We start from the raw sequence: 13,941 nt of genomic DNA, 5'->3' as shown, positions 1-13,941 counted from the left end.
GAAGGCGGGAGAACTCATTCTGCATCTGTGACTGATTCCAGTTTAAAAATCATTAGTCTGCACATATAGGTTTGAAAAAAGTAAAGAAAAAAAATTCTGTATATTTCTCAAAAATAAAAGCAAGGTCTTTATCACCATCTTCTCAATGGGGCTGTGGTTCTACAGAGCGGTCTTCATTTTCTCCACTACATACTGGTTGCTGGACTGATACTGTATTTTTAACTGTATATGTTCTGCATCACTCAGACTTACCTACCAATGAGCAAAGAAAACTTTAAAATAAAAAAAAAATCAACCCTATAAAAATAATAAAGATACATAAAGCTATTTATGCCCAAAAGCTCTGAATTCAGGTCCCAGTGGCTATAACAGAGAAATTAACTAAAGCCCTGCCCATTTTTAATATAAGAAAAAGTGCTTTAGTGTATGTTGCAGCCACTGAGAGCATCTCAATAAAGAGCACCATGCTACAGACCGTCTAAAAAGAAAAAGAAAAGACTTGGTGAACACTTCTGGAATTTTCTCAATCAGAACATTCTCAAACCTATTTTCCTAAATAATTAATAATGCCAATTTATATAGGAGCCCCCTGATAATAGACCCTATGCAAGGTAACATTGAGTTAGATTAGACAGCAAGGTGGTAGTGACTAGAGTGTTGGACTTGGGCTTGGGAAGAATCCTTCCTCAGATAGGTACTGTGATGACCTTGGGCAAGTCACTCAACCTCTCTCAGCCTCAATTTCTTCATCTGTAAAATAGGAATAATAATAGCATCCACCTCCCAGGCATGTTGTGAAGATAAAATGATGCATGTACAGCATTTTGCAAACCTTAAAGCACTATGTAAATGCTACATATAAGCTATATATAGCTATTATTACAAGAGGACTGTGTTAAATTATTAATAGTTAAGAACTTGGTAAAGTTATCAGTATATTGACATATTGATATTCCAGAATAGAGTTTAGTCCACAGTAGTTTTTGCAGCAACATAGGACTAACATATGAAGGCCTGCTTAATCCCATGTGTGCTGTTCATGACAAGAATTACACATTTTTTATTTTCTGTGACCCTTTCCCTAATTTCATTTAGTGCCTCCTTTCTCAGCCTATAGCTGGGTCTCTATTGTCTCTGAGGAAAGTGATTCAATAAATTGTTGTTGTTGAGTTGTTTTTCAGTTGTGTCCAACTCTTCGTGAACCCATTTGGGGTTTTCTTGGCAAAGATGTTGGAGTGATTTGCCATTTTTCCATTTCTCACACATAACTTGTGGTAGTCTGAACAACCTCTTTTTTTCCAGGCCTCCCTTTTCTTACAGCCCTAGACTATTTCTGCTCTACATAAGCCTCGTCCTTCTGCCTGATAAGCCTACCTTGTCCTTTCTCTGGAATCCTCAAAATCTGAAATCTCTCATGCTGAAAACTTCCCTGTTTCTAACTAATTGGTGCCTAACATCAGATGAAAACAGAGGTAGGAAACCAGTCAAATGTATATGAATGAGACCTTGTCCTTCCCTATAAAATGCATCCCCCCTTTCCATAACACAAGACAACCAAAGTGTATCCACACTAACTGAGAAGAAGTCAGACAGGCAACAACTATCTGTTGCTTACTGTGTGGCAGGCACTGTTCTAAGGGGTATGGTTGCAAAGTCTGGAGAGTGAGATACACAGTTGGGAGGGGAATGAAGCATAAGAAGCCTGGAAATTTTAATTGCATCTTTGTGTCTTAGGATTTCATATAATAAAGCAGGTATGGATTCGGTTCAGTTTCTCCAAGAGTATATCAATTTGTTTGTTGGAAAAAGGACTTATGTTTAATATAATTAGTGTTTGCTGATGATCAAAAAGGGAAAGCTAGGTGGTGCAGCAGATAGAGCGTTGGCCCTGCAGTTAGGAGCACTTGAGTCCAGCCTCAAACTCTAACTAGCTGTGCAAGTCACTTAACCCTCTTTGCCTCAGTTCCTCATCTGTTAAACGAGCTAGAGAAGGAAATGGCAAACCACTCCCCTATCTTTGCCAAGAAAATCCAAAGTGGGGTCATGAAGAGCTGGACAAGACTGAAATGATTCAATAACACCAACAATGGTAAAAAACCGATCTTTTTAGTACTCTTTTCTAACTTCTCTGCCACTCCATCGTTAGAGGTGGAAGAAAGCAATGCAAATATGGAAACCATGTTCTTTTTTCATTGTTTCATGGGTCACAATCATCTGGTGGTGGCCAACCTGTTGGTAATGAACCTCTCTGTGATTAGCTATGCTGGTCTTAGAGTAGCGAGCACAGTCTCTTCCCATTACCACATTTGAAACCTTTCTAGCTTGGGAGGAACTGCTAGAATTCCTATTCCACTGACATTGACTTTGAGAACCCAGTTTTGACTCACCATAGTGAAACAACAATGTAGAATTTTTGAGGACAAGGTAATTTCCATCCTGAAAAAAGTTTTAAGTTAAATGTTCTTCATCGCTTTTTTATGATTAATACCTGGCCTTCCCACAAAGCCAGTGCAACTAAGATTAGAAGGAAGGTAGAAAGTTGGGAAAGAAGTTTTACAACCAGTTTCTCTGATAAGGGCCTCATTTCTAAAATATAGAGAGAATTAAGACAAATTTGTAAGAATACAAGCCATTCCCCAATTGATAAATGGTCAAAGGATATGACCAGACAGTTTTCAGCTGAAGAAATTAAAGCCATCTATAGTCATATGAAAAACATGCCTCTAAATCATTATTGATTAGAGAAATGCAAATCAAAAACATCTGAGGTACACATCATACTATCAGATTGGCCAATGTGACAAAACAGGAAAATGATGAATGTTGCAGAAGATGTGGGAAAATTGGAACACTAATGCATTGTTGGTGGACTTGTGAAGTGATCCAACCATTTTGGAGAGCAATTTGGAATGGTGCCCAAAGGGCCATAAAAATGTGCATACCCTTTGTCCCAGCAATAGCATTTCTAGGGCTATATCCCAAAGAGATCATACAAATGGGAAAAGGACCCACATGTACAAAAATATTCATAGCAGCTCTTTTTGTGGTGGCAAAGAATTGTAAATTGAGAGGATGCCCATCAATTGGGGAATGGCTGAGCAAGTTGTGGTATATGAATGTAATAGAATACTATTGTGCTATAAGAAATGATGAACAGGCTGACTTCAGAAAAACCTGGAAAGATTTGTATGGTCTGGTCTGATGCTAAGTGTAGCGAGCAGAACCAAGAGAACTTTGTACACAATAACAGCCACGTTGTGCAATGACCAATATGATAAACTTAACCCTTCTCAGCATTACAAGGATCTAAGACATCTCCAGAGGCCTCGTGATGGAAAATGCTATCCACATCCAAAGAAAGAACTATGGAAGATGAATCGCTATCATTTTTTTTTCTCTTCCATTAAGTTTTGTTTCCTCTTTCTGATGGTTCCCCCTATTGGTTTTAATTTTTACTTACAACTTCACTAATGTGAAAATGTTTAATAGGAATGTAAATGTCTAGCCTATATCAGATTGTGAGCAGTCTTGGGGAGGGTGGTAGGGAGAAGGGGGAGAAAAATTTTAAACTCAAAATCATATGAAAGTGATTGTTGATAAATCAAAATAAATTAATAAAATTTAAAAAAATACTTGGCCTTCCCCAGGCTTCCAGTTGCAGTAATGCCACACCAAGTGTTTATAGTATTGAAAGAGAAGTCATCTGGAACTGATGCTTCTCTGAATTTTCAAGGTTCCCTGGCTCTGGAATACATGCATAGCTCAGACAATCTGAGCTTAAAAGGGCAACTTTTACCATTTATGTGGCTATTTAAAAGGCGTCTTGGTCTGACAGGGCCCTATTTTATTTCACAGGAGGGTTCATGGGTGTGAAAGCAGTGTTTGGAGAAAGTGGCAGCAAAGAACCTGACATTTATTGACAAGTAAGTAGGAGGATCAGTTTCATCTTGTAATCGGACCCCAGGCCTGTTATTCTTGGAATATAGATGAAAAATAGAATGTAAGTTCCTTGAGGGTAAGGTCTACCTCACTTTTCCTATTTGTATTCCCAGCACCTAGTGCAGTACCTGGAATATTACCTGACTCTTAATACATTCTTATTGATTGACTGATTGACTTTTGTAGTGACCAAGAGAAGCTAGAAAGTCAAAAGAAGAAAAAGCAGACACACTCACACACAAAATGGAGATTAGGATAGCCAAGAGAAATACTCAGGTAGAAAATCAGTCTTTAAAACAGGGATTCTTACCTTTTTGTGTGTCAAAGCACAAATTGTCAATTTCAGAATGTTTTTAAATGTATAAAAATAAAATACATAGTATTACAAAGGAACCCAATTATATTAAAATATAGTATCAAAATATTGGGGAAAGTGTTCAAGAGGAAAAGAAGGAAAAAATCAGGATGGAGAAATAGGAGGATAATTGTCCCCATGGTGGTGGTGGAGGAGGAACAACAGAGAAGAAGCACCTGACATTTTGTTCTTTCTGTATCTTTAACCATCCTGGTTAAAGCAGGACACAATAAGGAAGACAGAAAAGATGATTTTTTTAAACTGATGGCTAAACTCTGAAAAATCTGAAAAAGTAAAAGGCTTAGCTGAAAAGAAGGAAGAGACCCCATTATTTTTCCATTAAGCATTTCCTACATTGTGTGGATTTTTCATAACCCTTCTCAAGGACCTCTGTCCTCTAGCACCTGCACTGGGCTTTGCCCTTTCATTTACTTGTCTTTTATATCTCTTCTCATCTCATTCAGGATCTAGGAACAAGGCTGGATAGCTATGAGTCCATAGCTTCCTGCTAAGGCTTTGTAGCTGGATAACATATTGTAGCTTAAACAGTCCATAGTTGCCCCTTCCCCAGGCTTCCAGTTTCAGTATTCCCTTAAATAAACAGGGTGAAAGTTCATCCTCCTCTGTTATAATCCTGGAGATGCTATTTACACAGAACACTTCAGGGACTCCTCCATCTGGTTTTTGTGAGTGGAGCGGATTTGGCTGAATCTCATAGGCTTTCCTAAATGAGGCCCTTAAACATCACCTCCATCCCCAAGTCCCAACTAACTGTGAATGTGATTCTTGTACCTTTCGAAGCCCACTATGTTATGGTGCTGTATGCATGGAATCTGGAAAAATTAAGCCTTCTGCTACAAAGTAGTGTCCCACAACATTGCAAAACAAGGCTGTAGGATGTTGACTTCATTACTAGTCATACCCACAGTCCCACTGTGACTATTTGACCCTTGTTTACTTAGACATTAACAATGGGGAAGTAGTGTGTGAGACCCAGATGGCTCAGATGATATAGCCAGCTGAGACCCTAGTGTACCGCTTGATGATATGGGAGAGAATTTTGTGGTCAATAAGTAATGCCAGGGAGGCATTTGGGGGTCTGTTGTGGTCTGAGAGGTTGTGACCCCTCAAAGACTGAAGTACATGAGGGTTGTCTGGAATGAATTCACAGACTCAAGCATTCTTTAAGTCAAGTTGGCAAAAAGTTTATTGTTGAGCTTTTCAGTGGGCAAAGATTCTTAAGGATCCTGCAACCTTACAATGGTACAGTTAAAGTTTATATAGGATAAAATACAATAAAACATGTGCTAAATATGCTAACTAGGTGATTCAGGGTGGGATTAGGGAGTGGTTAAGGAGTGGTCAGTTCTTAAAAGAACATGCACTTCTTGTACCTACTGCGCAGGCGTTTTCCCCAGAGTTCACTAAGAAAATCCCACAAGGGGGGCCACATGGAGCTGTGGTTTTAGGCCTGCTACACCACTAAGTTAATTAGAGTTCTGGGGTAACTGAGAGTTGTCCAGTCTGCCACCAATCAATGTCTTGTTTGACAAGATAGATGTAGAGAGTATTCATACATCTTAAGTCTAGAATAGAGATGATGAGGAGTCCAGGATGTAGATAATGAGGTAGGGCGGTAGTATAGATAGTCCAGTGGGTAACAATGTCTTTATGACTGAGTGCAAAGCCAGTTTAAACTAATAATTCTTTCAGGTACTGTTTGTAACTGCAACAAGGAAAGAGATAAAGGTCTTGCTGGGGCCCACTCATGAGTAATTGCTAGGCACAGTGTCCTTGAGCTGGGGAGAAACTGTTGGGGATAGTGTTTCTGAGGTTAGGGAGAAATTGGTGTCCAAGCATAAACACCCAAACACAAGCACCTAAGCACCCCATCAGGTGCTGAAGGAACAGTACCCTAGTGAAAATACTTTAACATAATTAAATATATTTTATATTATCATATATATTTTATATTTTTTTTTATTTTATGACTATAAAAACATTATTCTGAGAAGGGGTATACAAGATTCAATGGGTCCATGATACAAAAAAGGTTAAAAACTTCTGGGTTTAAAAACATGACCCCTGGAGTTTCTTATAACTTTATGTTTTTTTGATTCTTTCATCTGTCTTTCGAGCTCTCTGCATGAAATGGTGCCATCCTGGCTGGATGGCTTCACTTCCCTAGGCATATAAATTGTTTCTTCTTCATTCATATGCTCTTCCACAGGTCAACCTTTAGTAATAACTACTTAAGGAGGCACAGATGAAATGAACATGTTTCAGATTTATAGCTCACGCACTCTTCCAATCTTGTTTTATACTGAGACAAACAAGTTCATGGGAATGAGTTAAGTCATGCATGCAAAGTAAATGTTTGTACCATTTCTTGAATTGAAAATAGTGTACTTACTGATTTAGTATTTCCTTCATAAATTTCTTCCTCCTGAGGCTCAAGCTTTAGGTCCTTATGGTTAGGAGGAAGAAAAAAAAATCACATAGCACAGAGGATTAGCATTTAAATAAAAAGAATAAGATTATACATTTGAAAAATCTTTGGGGAGTCAATGCTGCTACTTGTTTCTGGATTTCTTCCTGACCTCTCAGCAAGGTGGTACCATGGATAGAGCACTGAGCCTGGAGTCAGGAAGATCTGAGTTTAAATCTGGCCTCAGACACTTACTAGCTGTGTGATCCTGGGCAAGTCACTAAACCCTGTTTTCCTCAGTTTCCTCATCTATAAAATCAGCTAGAGAAGGAAATGCAAACCATTTCAGTATCTTTGCCACTAAACCCCCAACTAGGGGCACCTGGAGTCAGACATGACTGAAAAATGACTGGCCAACAAGAAAGACAGACTGCCCTCAATTTCTAGAATTGATTCCCTCCAGGTTTCTTCCTTCCCTAGTTAGCTTAAGTGCCACCTTCTCCATGAAGTCCTCCATGATTCCACAGCCTTTCATCTTTCTCTGGTTGACCTTTCTTTTGTACTTATCACATTTTAAATTGCATCATATATAACTTGTGTATATGTATCTTTCTACTAAATTATTAACTTCATGAGGGCAGGGAACCATGTATCACCAATACCTAGATCAGTCCACAACACATAGTAACTACTTAATAAACGTTACATGAAGCAGAAGTCTTATCATCTCAAAATATATAAAGAGTACTGGTATTAGGCTATTGGAATGAGGAGCTTTTCACTCATTTATAAGCTAAAAGAAGACATTCCTCCACTAAAGTTTTCCAATGGCTCATCAGGGCATGCAGTTGACCCTAGGTTCTTAAAAGTTATGTTAGCCAAGCACAAACTCAGGCAAAGTTATACGCCTGCCAAAAACTGTGGTCCAACAACCATGTTGTGCACTTGAATCTTGGAATCTAGAAATGGAAGATAAGTTGGAACTAAAATTGAATAGGAAAGTGGCCTGGATATCCTTTGGAAACTTCACATTTCTTTTGATGATCCCAAACTATTCCATGAAACAGAGTTCTCTTTTAAATAACAATATTCTTCTGGTAATAGTATCTGGCTGCAAGTCATGGGATACTATACAAATTAATCTTGAAGGGCACCCAAAAGGCAATGGAAAGACACATAGTAAGTTTGAGTAGGTTGTGACACATTTTAAATGAAGCATGTCACCAAAAATATGAAATTGGGAGGAAAATAGTTATATAGGGAAAGTAGTCACATAGGGAAAGTGAGTGATAATCATTGAATGATCTGTGGAGTCCATTGGTATCTATGTGATGTTAAGACAACTAGAGGAAGATGCCCAGTACATTGGTAGATTCCCATTTGTGGATGTATAGGAAGATAGATAGGAGAGTTGTATGTGGGATGAGAAGATACAAATGAATTGTAATATATATTGTGTGAAGAAGTATCTACATCAGTAAGATCACAAGGTACATCAGAGCAAGTCTTGTATTTCATTCTGGTGTGATGTAGCCAAAACATTTGGCATCATGGCACCCAAAAGAGTGAGATGTACAAAGTTGCTCATGAGTGAACCTAGTCCACGTAAACTTAAGGCTGCAATTTCATTACACATAGCTGAGACTAGTAGCTGTTTCTGTGAAGACCAGTTATGTCTTCACGGAATTATAGAATCTCAGAGTTGGAAGGGTCCTCCGTGGCTATGTAGTCCAACATGTACCTAAGCAGTAATACTTTCACAACATGCTAAGTGGTCCTTCTGCCTGTGCTCAGAGATTAGTGGAATAGAAGTAAGAAATGACTGATGACAAGATATTGTTTTGTGGAAAGGTTAATTTTGTTCTTCTGTGCAGTGTGAGGCCATAACTTTAAGTTGCAAGGGTCACCACAAATGCTCATTTGTGAGGAAAGCTACCTTGTGTATCTTTTTTTTGTTTGTTTGTTTTTGCTTTTTGCTAGGCAGTTAGGGTTAAGTAACTTGCCTGGGGTCACACAGCTAGTATGTGTTGTGTGTTGTATGTCTGAGACCGAATTTGAACTCAGATCCTCCTGACTTCAAGGCCGGAGCTCTATCCACTGCACCACCTAACTGCCCCCTAAAGGGTGGATGGTCACACAGCTAGTAAGTGTTATGTGTCTGAGGCCAGATTTGAACTCAGGTCCTCCTGAATCCAGGGCTGGTGCCCTCCTTGTGTATCTTTTTAAAAAGGACTATCACAGTATGTGTTTAATGTTAGCAAACAAGGTGAATCAGCATGGAAATAAAATATGTTCATTCACCGCCAGAAAAATCAAGTAGCTCTTATGGAAAAGCCTGGTTTGGCATAGGACAAAATAAGGTGAAGGAAAAATCTGAATGTAAACTGACATCCATTCCCAGGGATATCCCATACTGAGATCCACAGAGCAAGAGACCCGTGGCAGAAACCACTGCTTAATCTACTTTCTGCACATTTCCTGGGTATATTTCTTAAAGTTAAATCCTTTAAAAAAAGAACAAAAGACAAAGAAAATTTTAAAAATGTGAAGTACATGATAATATCAATTTATTTAAAGAATTAAAAAATTACAAAAAGAAGAAAACATTTCCTAGGTTACAGGATTTTTTTTTTCTTAAGACAAGTATGTAATTTATTCTAAGGCATCAAAACAAGGCAAGTTTGCAAAGATGTTTATGCTCCTAAAATTAATGAAAATGTAGTAATATGTTGTATTTATTCTCTGGTCTGAAATGGGAAATGAAACATGTTTCTGGCATTCTGAATCTCTGTCTTCTAATACTAGAAAACAATTTCTGAAGCCTTAATTTATTAGAATATTCTTAATTAGACACGAAGAGTGACAAGTGATTAGCCGCAAGTTATAGGTTAGATCCTTGCTCCAGGAAGCGATGGATATGATTTCAACATGTGAGGGGTAGATGGGGATGCATCCTTTGGTGCATACTTTTTATGGCAGCTATGACAACTGACAATTCCCAAGACTCACTCATCAGCTCGGTGTTCTATTCTTTCAAAACTCCCTTCCTCAAAAATCCTGTTTATCCTTATAGTTTCAACTCTTAGCCTTATGTAGTTGGGAATCCAAGGTGTGTTGCTCATCCTGACCACTCTCCTGAGATCTTGTATTATTTCTTTAACTGCCTACTATAAATTTCTGATTGGATATCCTGCTGTTACCCCAAACTCATACTAAGCTGTCATCTTTTCTCCCAAACCATCTATCTCTTCTGTATTGCCAATTTCTGATATTAAGACCACCAATATCCTAATCATCTAGACTCATCAACTTAGATTCATATTTGATTCTTTCTTTTCCTTTGTCTCCATATCTAATCAATCACTGATTTCCATTGCTTATTTCTTCAAAATGTGCCCTTTCCTTTCTGTTCTCAAGGCTAAGGCTATCAGTTCATTGAGATTGTTGGTTTTTTAATAGTCTTTGAGTGAGTCTTTCACTTCCTACTCAAAAATATTTAATGGCTCCTCAGTACCTGATTCTTCATATTCTGGCCTCAATTATCCTCATCTCTTGCTACTCTAGAAAGTTAGTCTTCTGTACCAGCCAGACGTTTTTATTCGATGTCCTTTTTTTGTTTCTGAACCTTTACATTCATCTTCCTCTGGTCTGACCTAAACTTTAAGCCCTTTTAAGGATCCTTATGCATAGTCAAACAAAACAAATTCCTACATCCTCTACACCCAAAAATATATGACTCATTCTGCCTCTTGAATCCATCAACTTTCTGTCCCGAGGTGCATAGCTTTTCATGTTATTCTATCTTACCTTTTCTAATAACATCTAAGCTCATTGAAGGCAGAGACCATGTATCAAACATATTTGTATTCCTCCTCCCCCATTGCATTGTATACAAATACCTATAAATGATCGATTTATAAGAGACTGTTCTTGCTATTAAAACTTATTGGAGGAGGCTATACTATGACATAATAATATATTGAATATTCTGGTTTATAAAGATTTATTTTGACCTATTAATTGGATTTCCTAGTACTTATCTGGAAACACATGATCTGATTCTAAAGATAGTTAAAACCTTTTTAAAATCCAAAGCCTTGGGGCAGCTAGGTGGCACAGTGCATAGAGCACTGGCCCTGGAGTCAGGAGGACCTGGGTTCAAATCTGGTCTCAGACCAGCACTTGACACTTACTAGCTGTGTGACTCTGGGCAAGTCACTTAACCCCAACTGTCTTGCAAATAAACAAAACAAAACAAACAAACAAAAAAAAAACCCCAAAGCCTAAACAATAACTAGGAAGTCTTTACTCTATCAATCATATGTAAAAAGTCATATGTAAAGCAATTATATGTAATATTATATTGAAGAGAGATTTCTCCAAACAAAGTAAGGTCTTCCAGATGTCTTGTTTGTGGATGACATGGTTCTTTTTGCATCAAGCCTGGGAATATTTCAGAGCCTCCAGGACAAGATCCAGAATAACTCATGAATTTTCCCTAAAACTATCCACTCAGGAAAATAAATTAGGTGAAGAGTGCCTATTTTTCAGATTATAGCATGCAGTTATACTGGCAGCCTATAAAACTCATCCATCCATATGTGTGTACGTATGTATATACACACATGCATGTAGGTATACACACATATACACATAGGTGTGCATGTACATACATATATGTATACACATATGCATATATGCACATATGTACAAACATACAAATGGACAATGAATTGGAAGAGTAAAGTGGGCTGGATTGTCTTTGGGAAACGGAAAAACTCTGTTAATGATCCTTAATTTCTCTTGGAAAAAAATAAGCCCATCATTTTGTAACCATTTTACCAGTTTAATATGGTTGTGAGTTAAGAATATTATAATCTTCCAAGATTCAAAATTAGCATCTCTCAGAGGGAAATGGAGAGGTATAGGGTAGTCATGATCAAGGTGTAACACATAAGAAATAAAGGAAGACAAAGTACTAAATAAAGGATGTCATCAAAGAAATGTTTGATGGGAAAAGAAGAGTTGGTCTTATGGAAAGAGCAAGGTGTACCTGTTGGATGACCCATATGTGTGCTTCACTGATATCCTCATGATGTCAAGAGACATCAAGGAGAATGTCTACCCCAGGCGCAGACTTATGGAAGGGCATAGAATCTGCAGGCATGGTTGGGCTACTACCTGTATTACACTATGGAACAACATAGCTCCATTTGAATATTTGAAGCCTGCCTGTCTTGTCCATATCCTTTCATTAACCTGCCACAGAGGATTCACCCAACATGCTGAGGACCTTCCTTGCTTTCTCTTGAAAGTCCCTTCTGCAAGTCTTTTCACTTCTCAACTTCAGTTTTCCAATTGTAAAATGGGAATAATGACAATGATGATGATGATGATGATGATGATGATGATGATGATGATGATGATAGTCTGATCTTCCAGATTGTTGTGGGGATAAAAAAATAGCATTTATTAAGCATTCCCTATGTGCTAAGCATTGTGCTGTGCTGGAAGTACAAATACAAGTAGAAAGAAAGAAATGAAGGATTAAATGAAATAATGTCAAGTGTTTTGTCAGATTTAAAGTGCTATGTAAATATTATTATTATTATTACTCAATGACAAGCTAAGAAATAGGAACAGTGCACTGGCTTTGTTTGACTCCCAACACAGCACTTGATTGAAAACACTATTATTTTTAGTAAATACATGTGTGCATACACTCTGAGCATCCTCAAATAAATCAGTGACAGCCACACTACCTAGGTGGGCTGCCTTTCTGACAGTGCAATGCTCATCATTCAGGACAGAAAGCAAACATAAAAAGAAGTGGAAAGGATAAAAGGGAGTACTCACCTTCTTCTCCAGCCGATCAATTAGCTTTTGGAGTCTGTTTATCTGGGTCATCCACTGGTTGTCTTCCTCTAACAGGCCTTGGGGAAGATAAATCAGGATGACAGTTTGCTACACATCTAAACTTCAAGCAGAGTAGCAATACTGTACGAGCTGAGAGTTTTTCTTTTACCCTGAAGGAAGAACTTAGTATATCTGACCAAGTTAACTCACTTTTTGTTGTTCATTTGCAATCATGTCTGACTCTTTGTGACCCCATTTGGGATTTTTTTTGGCAGAGATACTGGAGTGGTTTGCCATTTTCTTCTCCAACTCATTTTACACATGAGGAAACTGAGGCAAACAGGGTTAAGTGACTTGCCAAAGGTCACACAGTTACTAAGTGTTCAAGGCCTGATTTCAACTCAGATCTTCCTGACTCCCAGCCAGGTGCTCTATCCACTGTGCCACTTACCTGCCCTAAGTTAACTCAATAGTCCATATATAATTAGAATAGGAGGAGCACATGCTTGCTGGGTTATTAATTTTCCTGGGCACATTTCTCCTATTGGAATAATTTCTGAGATTCTTTTATTCAAAACTGACTATATCAGATTTGAGTTTTTCAGAGGGAAAGGGCAGAGTGGTGAGGAGCCTGGCAATATTGCCTAGGCAAGGACAAGTTGAAGGAAATGAGGATCACTTGGAGAAGCATGATAATAATCATTACAACTGGGAAGGTATAAGGAGGATACAGAACTGAATTAAGTCAAGAAACTCTGGGTTCAAATCCCACCCCACATGCTCACTAATTGTGTGACTCGGACAAGTAAGTCCCTTAATAGACTGGAATGTAGAAATTCCTTAAGGCACTAAACTGGGTCAATTGGCATAGCACATTTAACAAAAATTCACAAGGCAAAGCACATAGAGATAGGATGAACATTTTTATTTCTAAGTAAAATTATAATTTTGCCATCAATAGATATACCTGTCCCTTTAATGTTTACCCCTCTGAGTCTCAGTTTCCTCTTCTATAAAACTGGATATAGCACTTACAGTATAAAATTAGATAATCCTTATATAAATGGGAGCTATTATTATCATTGTTAAGCATTTGAATACAGGAGGAATCATTCTTGTTTTGCTTGGCTTACAGGCAGAGTAAGAGGCAATGGGTGGAAATTGAAGAAGCAAATTTATCCTTAATGTATGAAAAAATTTCTCAATAATTAGGACTACCTAATGGTGTATTGGGCTGCCCCCAAGAGTGGTGAGCTCCTTTTTTATTGGAGTTATTCAAGGTAAGGCTTGATGATAATTTATTGGGAATAATAATAATTAGTATTTATATATTGTTTTAAGGTTTGCAAATGCATGTTAACTC

The 13,941-nt window shown here is 37.9% G+C and overlaps 1 protein-coding gene across 1 annotated transcript in view; it reads right to left on the bottom strand.

Annotated features, from left to right (window-relative positions):
• The window catches only part of NECAB1 (N-terminal EF-hand calcium binding protein 1), a 216,394-nt gene that overhangs the window by 16,030 nt on the left and 186,423 nt on the right, over positions 1–13,941 (bottom strand). Inside the window, exons 8-9 of the mRNA XM_020972864.2 lie at positions 12,579–12,655; positions 6,708–6,761 (exon numbers count right to left, since the gene is read on the bottom strand). Of these exons, the coding sequence (XP_020828523.1) occupies positions 6,708–6,761; positions 12,579–12,655 (131 nt within the window). The remainder of the gene's footprint in view (positions 1–6,707; positions 6,762–12,578; positions 12,656–13,941) is intronic.

This window comes from Phascolarctos cinereus, unplaced genomic scaffold (assembly GCF_003287225.1).
Source record: "Phascolarctos cinereus isolate Bilbo 61053 unplaced genomic scaffold, phaCin_HiC Scaffold_4;HRSCAF=312, whole genome shotgun sequence".
In the NCBI taxonomy this organism is placed as follows: Eukaryota; Metazoa; Chordata; class Mammalia; order Diprotodontia; family Phascolarctidae; genus Phascolarctos; species Phascolarctos cinereus.
Note: the sequence above shows the minus strand (reverse complement) of the source record. Positions and strands in the feature narration are given on the sequence as shown.